General features: G+C 40.7%; 2 protein-coding genes across 5 annotated transcripts in view; both read right to left on the bottom strand.

The window, feature by feature from the left end:
• Window positions 1-2,089: 2,089 nt before the first annotated feature.
• The window catches only part of SMCO1 (single-pass membrane protein with coiled-coil domains 1), a 28,417-nt gene continuing 20,091 nt past the window's right edge, over window positions 2,090-10,415 (bottom strand). For 2 of the 4 annotated variants that reach the window (XM_082700507.1, XM_082700508.1), the window contains exons 2-3: window positions 3,490-3,639; window positions 2,090-3,070 (exon numbers count right to left, since the gene is read on the bottom strand). In XM_082700507.1, the coding sequence (XP_082556633.1) occupies window positions 2,626-3,070; window positions 3,490-3,596 (552 nt within the window). In that variant the 5' untranslated portion in view covers window positions 3,597-3,639 and the 3' untranslated portion in view covers window positions 2,090-2,625. Of the gene's footprint in view, window positions 3,071-3,489; window positions 3,640-6,886; window positions 6,973-10,065; window positions 10,139-10,415 lie in introns of those variants that run through there. The other 2 variants (XM_082700506.1, XM_082700509.1) reach the window with 2 other exon arrangements.
• The window catches only part of WDR53 (WD repeat domain 53), a 49,490-nt gene continuing 49,155 nt past the window's right edge, over window positions 10,081-10,415 (bottom strand). Inside the window, exon 6 of the mRNA XM_082700240.1 lies at window positions 10,081-10,165. Within this exon, the coding sequence (XP_082556366.1) occupies window positions 10,137-10,165 (29 nt within the window). The 3' untranslated portion in view covers window positions 10,081-10,136. The remainder of the gene's footprint in view (window positions 10,166-10,415) is intronic.

Here is a 10,415-nt window from a genome sequence, read left to right as displayed (position 1 = left end):
GTCCACTTAAAAGTGGTTTAGAGGGTAAATTTTATGTTGTATGTATTTTATCACAATAAGAATTTTTTTTTAAAAAACAATGAAAAGCAGGCCTGAGTTTTTTGAGGAAATGTTACTTAGATGTAAAGGAAGAGAAAAAAATCACTGCATAAATAAGTCTTTAAGGTCTTTTGGGTTTGCTGAGGCCATGGAAGTTGGCCAGATGGTTTCTAGATGCTGCCAAAGCAAAGAGGTGTGGGCCCTTGGTAGAACATTTTGGGAGCTTTTGTTTTGTTTTAATGTGAATTTGGAAACCTTTGGTTGTCATCTACTTAGATTACTCCTTAGATTTCCAACACCTGAGCCTAAAATTTTAGGCTCCCTAATATAGTTCCAACTTTCTTTTTGCTGTGGAATATCCCATTATTCTTTTAAGATTTTTTAAGATTTATTTGTTTTTTTTTTAAGATTTATTTATTTATTTGAGAGAGAGAGAGTGCATGAGTGCAGTGGGGATGGGCACAAGAGAGGAGAGAAACTCATGCTGACTCTGTGCTGAGTGTGGAGCCCAATTTGAGGCTGGATCCCACGATCCCAAGATCATGACCTGAGCTAAAACCAAGAAATGGACACCCAACTGAGCCACACAGTTGCCCTTCTCCCATTATTTTTTAAAACATTCAACTATGATTTAGTCACTGGCATCCAGATCTTGTGCTTTCAGGCCATAGTTTGAAATCTTAATTCATCCTAATGTCTTACTTTGTTGTTTTGACTACTTGAAGGATCAATTTAGTATGCCTCTTCCCGGAAGTATTTCTCTATCACACAGTGATAACCCTCCTCTGAACTCACCCTGTCATGTATTGCTTAGTGATAGTGGGTTTTTTGTAGTCTTTTTATGTAACTCTTGCATTTTGATTTCTATGTTCAGATATTTATGTTTATGTAATGTGCTTCCTTACCTTTCCTTGGCCTTGTTCACTTTCTGGACCCACAGTCCCTTGCTCTGCCTGATGCTGACCTATTGCATTTCTAGAATCTCTTCCTTCACTTCAGAATTCCAGTAAAGCACTGACTGAGCAAGGCAGGCACTGGCTTCTCACTGGCTCCTGGGAGGGCTTAAATGATGCATCCTAGAAGTATGGGGGGGACGGAGGGGTCACTCTCTACAGAACAAACGTCAGCCAACTGAAAACAGTAGACTAAGTGAGCATGACAGAAAAATGCCCTTTCCATCTTCCTTCCAAGGCATGGTTTCTCCAAACAGTGTGTCTGGAGAGGTCAAGACTGCATTTTTTTTTTTTTCCAAGATGTTACTTTTAAGTAATCTCTGCACCCAAAATGGGGCTCAAACTTACAACCTTGAGATGGAGAGTCAAATGCTCTAATGACTGAGCCAACCAGATGCTCCAAGACTGAGTGCATTTATCTACCAAGCAAGCTGCTGTGTCTCATGGCTCATTTTCAAAGAGGGGCCAGCAAGGTAACACATCATATTGTATTACTTCGAATCCTCTGCCTAACTCCTTCCAGAGTGTCACCTCATTTTGGTTAATCTGAATCTGTATGTCTCAAATAAAGCATAAGCATTTAACCTTTACCTGGGAGATGGGGTCTGCATTTTCAAATGTTTCTGCTATTCACAGCACCTTGTACATGGCATTTGGTGTTCAATAATTTTTTAAACATTTTTTAGATTTTATTTATTTATTTAAAGATTTTATTTATTTATTTGGCAGACAGAGATCACAAGTAGGCAGAGAGGCAGGTGGGGGGGGGGGTTGGGAAGCAGGCTCCCTGCTGAGCAGAGAGCTGGATTCGAGGCTCCATCCCATGACCTTGAGATCATGACCTGAGCCAAAGGCAGAGGCTTTAACCCACTGAGCCACCCAAGCACCCCTTTAGATTTTATGTTTAAGTAATTTCTGTATCCAATGTGGGGCCCGAACCTACAACCCTGAGGATCAAGAATCATGTGCTCTTATCAACGGAGCCAGCCAAGTGCCCCGGTGAATATTTTAATACATAGTCAATGTGTAAGAGTTCCATTTCCAGTGTAAAATAACTATGGTAGTGTACCAGAGGAAAAAATGCACAACATACAATATATATTAGGTGTTTTCATTGTTGTTGTTGTTTTTTTTTTTGTCTTTTAGTATGTAGTACATTCACATGGCTCAAAATTCAAAAATTTACAAAATGGAGTAACAGTGAAAATAATTCCTCCTACTTTTGACCCCTAGCCTCTTTGTTTTTTCTCCTGACACAACCAATGTTCTTACTTTCTAATATATCTCTCCAGAAAAAGTTTATGAATTTTGTGGATATATTAGCTTGTGTGTGTGTGTGTGTGTGTGTGTGTGTATGTTTTTGCCCTTTGTCCTTTTTTCCTACTTCACAATATATAGGAAATATTTGAAAACAATACATCTTGGTGATAACTCCATATCATTTTACAGTTACACAAAGAACTTCTTCATTCTCTAATATTGCTACACAAAAAGTATCCATTGTATCAATTTATCATATTTAAGGCTTCCCTCACTTTTGCTATAAAAATAAACCTGTAATAAATTGTACATGCATCTTTTCCCCCCATTTGCAAGATAAATTCCTAGAAGTAGAACCTCTTGGTCATCAAAATTAGTTTCTGACTGATGGTAGCAACTCTTTTAGCAATGATTTTTGCTCTTCGGGGGCCCTCACTGCTTTTCCCTTCTCAATGATCTGAACAGCCTTCAGCAAACCATCCTGCAGAGCCTGATTCTTTACCATGTTAGTGATTAGGAAAGTGACATCTCTGATATACATCTGTCTCACTTTAGCACCATAGTATTCTGCCCTGTGGCCATGGGCAATAAAGAAGGTACAAAGTGCTGTGATATCTCCTTCTTGCAGCCCACACTCCTCCAGGACAGACTCCCACACAACTCCAATGCGCTGGTTCTTGACTTTTCGTCTCAGGATAGAGGTTAAGGTGGGAAGACCTCGCACCAGGTCTGGCAGCTTGTCAAGCACACGAGTGTGCAAGCAGATGAGAACTTCAGTGACATAGCTGTATAAAATATTCAGTTCCATTGAAGTGAATCTACAAAAAATGTGGAGAGCTTCTTAATCAGTAGAACTCTTTCTGCACAAACAAACAAACAATTCTACTTGGATACAAAACCACGAGAAGAACCATTTTAGAAAGTATTTTAGAAAATATTTTAAAACGAGAACCTGCGCTATACAGGATAGCTTAGTTCTCAGGCCATTCATACTACACATTTCTCAAAAGCATCACCCATTTCTGTGTTAAGCAAGACATTGGCAAACAAGAGACACTGTGACAAGATGTATATGACAGTGCTGGCATATGAATGGCTGCTCAAGTTAAACTTTTTTGAATGAATTGATCTCAGAAAATAGCATTTCTTCACGATCCATTGAAATTCAAGTTTAGAAAGACTGCTGCAAGCTCTCACAAAGCCACAAAATTCCACCAATTTCTCACTGCATACTCACTTGGGGGCCAGAACTGCTCTCCACAGCTCATCCTGGGCTGCCTGGCTTGCCAAAGCCTTGCTGTGCTGTTCAAATCTCTGGGTCAGACTATCCTTGGTGAAGTCCATTTCTTTAAACTGTGCTGCTAAACCTTGGAGTTTGTGGTCTACTCTATAGGATAAAAGAATCAAGGGAGACTTTAGGACAAGGGACAAAACTAAGATTTTGCCTTAAAGTTCTAATATATTGTTTATAATCACTATTAATTGGGGTAGCTATTTAAATTTAAGATGACGGATAGATATTCGTATTTGCCGTTCTCTTTAGCCATCATCCTAATTCCTATGTTCCTTATATTGCCAAACTTTTAATGGTCTAATTACTTGAATGATCTGCCACCTCTTGATTTTGTATTGTACTTTATACTTTCAGAAGTATTTTAAGGGCACCTGTCTGGCTAAGTTAATGGAGCCTGTAACTCTCAATCTCAGGGTCTTGAGTTCAAGACCCACACTGGGCATACAGCCTACTTTAAAGAAAGAGGTACTTTAAATACAAGCATTACTTTGATTCTCACAGCAGCCATAAGAAGTGAAGCAGTAATTTTTATCATTCTACTGATAAAGAAACCCAAGGGTGCGTGGTGGGCTCAGTCAGAAGAGTGTGGGACTTTTGATCCCCATGTCATGAGTTCAAGCCCTACATGGGCATAGAGATGACTAAAAAAAAAAAAAAAAATCAGCTTAACAGATAAAGAAATTGAGTCTCCAAGGGATTGAGACCCAATGTCATAGCTAGCCAGTGCTGGGACCTGTATTTAATAAGGTGCATTTCTCTACTCTACTCTGACTGCCCCAATCCTATCCTACCTTCAAGGATAAGCTCACTTTGCACTGTTTGTTTGAGTCCGCTAGCCTTTCTGCCCGGGGACCACCCAGCCAAAGACTTAATTTTCACAGGGACTGCCTCCACTATCTGTCCCTCTCCACCTCCTGCTTTATTTTTAGAGTTAGCATTTCATGAATGAAATTGTAAGCTGTTTGAGGGAGGGAATCAGAGACTATTTCTCAGGTAAGAATAGTCACCCAGAGTGACTATTTCTGGGTGGCTCAGTAGTTAAGCATCTGCCTTTGGCTCAGGTCAGGATCCTAGAGTCCTGGGATCAAGCCCTACTTCGGGCTCTCTGCTCAGTGGGAAGCCTGCTTCTCCTCCTTCTCCCACTCTCCCTGCTTGTGTTCCTCTTCCTGTCAAATAAATACATTAGAAAAAACTTTGAAAAAAAAAAAAAAGACCATTTCTGGGACATCTTTACACCTATTCCCTAATATCTAGAAAAGGCCTTAGACAGAACTAATAAAATACATCTCATATGACCGACGTCCCTGATGGGAATGAGTTGCTGAGCTGCTGTGTAACCCTGCAGGGGCATTTGGGTAGCTCTAAAAAGCCTTAATCATCAGGGGGCGCTGTGGCACCAGAATTACGTCAAACTGAATCACAGGGAACTGAAACAACAACTCAGTTGCCTGAAGGACCCTGCATTTTTTTTTTCATCAAAGAAGTGATACACTAATATACATACCACGTCCCTGAGCTTCTATGTCCCAGTTCTTCTATGTCCAGGTTCTGTCCTTTACCATCTTTTCTTCTTGGTCCTCACTTTATCTTAAGGCTAATTCAGCTTTAGGTACCACATCTCTCCTAAGCGCTAGACCCATATCTTTATGTTTTGTGCATCTCCACCTGGGTGGAGATGTCAAACTCAGCTGTCCTAAACTGAGAGGCCAACTATCCCTCACCCCCATCATCAGAAATTACTGTAGTGGAATCTTCTTACTGTTCAGGATATTTTGTTTACATACAGATAAGGCCCACTATGAAATGTTTGGTGTTTTGCAATGTCATCTGGCATACTGTTTTGTATTAACTTTGACACCTTTAAGACTATGTTGCTTGTAGGTCATTTTCAGCTTGTCAAGTCAGTGTAAAAGTTCACAATTGTTAACAGTTTTTTTGGAAGCCTCTCACCAAAAAGCATTCCCATACCTTTCCAAATAAATCCTAAACCACATGTCTTCAAATTCAAGTCTGTTTTCTACAATTCCCCAGATTAGTGATACCACCATCTATTCAATTACTTGAACTAAAAATCTCAGAATAATTTTTACCTTTTTTTTTCTCCCTCTCCATTAATGCCTCTAAATTATCCCTTCATCTCTATCACCACTGAGCCAGTTAATAACTATCTTACACTTTGACCTAGGATTGCAGTAGCCTAACTGAATCCTTGCTTTCAATTTCTCTTCAATTAGCTACTACTAATCCATCCTCTAGAAATATGCTGTTGCCATTTTTAAAAGACTTTATTATTTATTTAAGAGAGAGAGAGGAGGAGGAGCAGAGAGGAGAGGGAGAAGTAGGGAGCCTGATGCATGCAGGACTCCATCCCAGGACTCTGGGATCATGACCTGAGCCGAAGGTGGACACTTAACCGACTGAGCCACGCAGAGACCCTAAAATGTTTCTTAAAAAAAAAATTTTTTTTTAATTTCTTTATTTTTCAGTGTGAGAGAGAGAGAGAGAAGGAGAAAAAGCACAAGCGGGGGAGGGGCAGGCAGAGGAAGAAGCAACCTCCCCACTGAACAAGGAGCCCAATGTGGGACTTAATTCCAAGACCGTGGGATCATGACCTGAGCCGAAGGCAGACACTTACCTGACTGAGCCACCTAAGCATCCCTAGAAATGTGCTTCTGAAACATAATTCTGTTCATGTAACTCAACCGATTATCCATGTTGCCTGTTGATACAGTTAGAGCCAAACTCGGTATCTTCAGGAGGATAAACATAAAACCTTTAACCTTTGCTCTTATCTTCTGCCAGTCCTTTCATAGCCTAGTCACTAATCACGTGAGACATCTAGCAGCTGACTGAAAAGAGCATGGGATTCCAGGGATCTGTGGCTTCCATATACTTTTCCTCACCCCAGAATTCCTTCCCATATTTTTCTTTCTCATAACCCTTTACTCACACTTTAAGATCTAGCTTAAATGTCTCTCTATAAAGGGTTCCTTTTCCGAGTATAAAAGGCAAAATTAATTGATCCTTTCTTCCTGTCCTCCGGGCTCTTTAGGAAAATCACATTAAATTCTAGTATTTTTGAATACTTATGGTCTCCCTATAGGCTTTGAACTCCTTGAGGACAGAAAACATGTTTTACTTATTTTGTATACCTAGAATATAGCACATGCATTAATTGAATGAAGTCACCTGGAATGGAAATAATTTTTATTATTAATTTATATTTTTTAACTTAAAAAATATAAAGTGGTTTAAACTTAAACCACTTTAAACAGAGATAGAATTCTAATTAGCATATCTATAGTTCTTTGCCTGTTTTTATTCTTTATTCTTCTCTTACCCATCTTCCCAGTAAAAGCAGACAATGCTTGCTCCCTCCCTGGAGCCCTTAGGAACCTTTTCATCGCCTCCTTCAAGGATATCAGGGTTGTGGTTTCATTGTTCATCTTCTTAAGGCAAAATGAAAGGAAACAAAATAAGGAAAACAAAAACCTAGTGGAGGTTTGAATCCAGGGTTTTCTGTTGTCTTCCACACAGCAACAGGCAGCGGCAGGATGAGTATTTGATCTAAATTCTGTCTGAAAGGTCACTCAGTACAAGAAGCTTTTAATAGCTTGTATATCCAAATATAGTTTCAAAGAACTCATCGAGTGAGCACAGGTGTCCTAGAACGCACTGTAATATTTGCTTTTGTAAAGTGAGCCATAGTACATCAACAAACAAGATGTAATCATGGCTCTGCGTGTATTCCAGGAAATGTATATATGGATATATACGAGGATTAAATTTGATGGAAATATTACTCTCAAATTTTAACAGCTTAATTATTCAACTATAATCTTAAATTAAGTTTAAAGAGATCTCCTGACCTTATATGTAGTATTATATCAATGCCAAAAATCTAATCATCCTCAAAAAATAATAAATATTGAGAGTTTCTAGTATTGGATTAAGTATTGAAAATAAAAACAAGAGTTCCTGGATGGCTTGGTTGGTTAAGGGTCTGCCTTCTGTTCAAGTCATGATCTGGGAGTTCCAGAATGGAGCCCTGCATCAGGCTCCCTGCTCAGAGGGGAGTCTGCTTCTCCCTTTGCCCCTCACCCTGCTGGCATGCTCTTTCTCTCCCTCAAATAAATCCTTAAAAATAAATACATACATACACACATACATACATATATATGTATGTACATAAATATGTAACAAAATAAAAACAGACATAAAACAGGACCCCTGAATTCAATGTGTTTAAACTCTAATTGGGAAGGTAGGACATACACTTAAAAAGAAAATGCATATAAAAGGTTGTGCACCAAATAGGTACAGACCATAAAAATCATAGATTAGAGTAAGTCACTATAAGCGCCTATTTAGCTAGAGCAGTTCCATCCTGACACTGTTCCCCCCCCCCATCCCCCCAGCCCAGGGAACTTACTTAAAAACAAGTCCCGGAAACTAGTCCCAGGTAACAAAGCCCAAATACAAGGGTGGGTCAGGCCAGGTGGAGGTATTCAATCAGTGGGGGCACATACTGTCTCCTAGCTACCGAGGAGTATGTGCCCCACCCTTTGGGTACCTTTTGGGTGCCAATTCTTTTTTCTTTTAAAGATTTTATTTATTTATTTGACAGACAGAGATCACAAGTAGGCAGAGAGGCAGGCAGAGAGAGACTGAGAGAGGGAAGCAGGCTCCCTGCTGAGCAGAGAGCCCGATGTGGGACTCGATCCCAGGACCCTGAGATCATGACCTGAGCCGAAGGCAGCGGCTTAACCCACTGAGCCACCCAGGTGCCCTTGGGTGCCCATTCTGACCAAGGTGATAGGCTAGTTCAAATATCTACATAGGGAAAATTGTAATTCAATTGGTCACTTACGTGTGACCTAGCAGGACTGTGCAGCTTTCTGTGTGTTACAATCTCATTGGCCACCTGTGTATGGCCAGGCCCAACCACATGGCCTTTGCCCTTAAAAGCTAGTCTGTAAGGCAGAGAGTGGTCGCCTCTTTGCAAGAGACGGCCTGGGCCGGTCAGTTTGATTCTCGATGTTTGGCGCGAAATAAAGCTTTGCTTGACCTTTGCTTTTTATCAGTCTTGCTCCTTTGACCATGGACCTAACATCACTAAATCCTTGGATAATTGAGAAATGCTAACATTGAAGGTAGAAATTGAGCTTAGCCTTAAAGGAAAAGTAGGTCTTTGATTATTGAGCCCTGCATCGGGCTCTCCACTCAGCAAGGAGCCTGCTTCCTCCTCTCTCTCTGCCGGTCCCTCTGACTACTTGTGATCTCTGTCAGTCAAATAAATAAATAAAATCTTTAAAAAAAAAAAAAAAGAGGTGAGGTTCGGTGGGGTGAGGTGCGGAGCTGAAGACCAAGAAAGAATTCTTGAGACATCTTTGATGCAAAGTGATGATTTATTAAAGCACACGGACAGGACCCACGGGCAGAAAGAGCTGCTGCCTTGGGGTTGTGAGGGGTGGCAGGTTATATATTACCGGGTTGGAGGCAGTAAGGAAAAAGGGAGGTTTCAATAGAACTTTCATATGCTAAAGAGGACCTACAGGATACCGGATGCCTTGAGGCCTTGTCATTGTCAAGGTTTTTTCCTCTAGCAAGGTATTAACATTAAGATAGTTGGGAGACTCCTAAAGAATGTCACAATATATCCCACCCAGGAATGGGAGTGGGGGAAGGTTTCAGGGTGTCAGCCTTTTGCTTTGTTCTCAGCCAGCCTTCTGTTCCCTCATCATTGTGAGCAAAATCACAAAGGCAAAGTAGATGATGTGGTCAGGAAACAATGGGTGGATATGCTTTAAGCAAAAAATTCATGTGAGGGGGCACCTGGTTGGCTCAGTGGGTTAAAGCCTCTGCCTTCGGCTCAAGTCATGATCCTGGGGTCCTGGGATTGAGCCCCACGGTCGGGCTCTCTGCTCAGTGGGGAGCCTGCCTCTCTGCCTACTTGTGCTCTCTGTCAAATAAATAAAATCTTTTTAAAAAAATTCATGTGAGGAAACAACAACATTTAATAAAATCTTAATAAAATCATTTATTTATTTGACAGAGAGAGAGAGAGAGCACAAGCAGGGGGAGAAGCAGAGGGAGGAGAAGCAGAGAGCCTACCATGGGGCTCGATCACAGGACCTCAGGATCCTGACCTGAGCTGAAGGCACTTGCTTAACTACTGAGCCACCCAGGTGCCCCTGAAAAAATAAAATCTTAAAACAAAAAAGCAAAACTCAACCACTTTTTACTATTTGAAGTGTATGGCTCTGTGGTGTTAAGCATGTTTATCCTGTGGCCCAGCCATCACCAGCAGCCTTCTCCAGAACATTTTCATCCTCCCCAGCTGAAACTCTATACCCATTAAATACCAGCTCCACATTCTCCCCTCTCAGTCCCTGAAACCACCACTCTACTTTTTGTCCCTATGAATTTCAGTCTTCCAAGTCCTGAAATAAGTGGAATTGTATACTATTTGTCTTTTTGTGACTGGGAAGAAAGTTTTTCTGGTGACAGAAAACATACACATAGTAGAAGTGGTCTCTCTTCATCTCTCATATTGTTGAATCTTCGTGTCATGCCTGGTACTGCGGCAGTCACCTTCCATGACCATGAGGGGAAGGAGCTGCAGAGAGCAAGCCAAGACAGCAGAGCAGACAGATGAAAAGAAACTAACATGACAAAAAGAAGTATGAATGTTCCTTAAGAAATTAGAAGTGGCAATCATATAAACCTGCAATCTCACTTCAGGGGATATAGTTTTAAAAAATTGAAAGTGGATGTTAGAAGAGGTATCTGCACTCCGATGTTCCTTGCAGGATTACTCCTAATAGCCAAGTTACGGAACAACCTAAACTGTCCAGAAAGAAAGAAAT

Source organism: Mustela nivalis, assembly GCF_964662115.1.
Source record: "Mustela nivalis genome assembly, chromosome: 1".
Classification (NCBI taxonomy): Eukaryota; Metazoa; Chordata; class Mammalia; order Carnivora; family Mustelidae; genus Mustela; species Mustela nivalis.
This window is presented reverse-complemented; position numbering and strand designations above follow the sequence as displayed.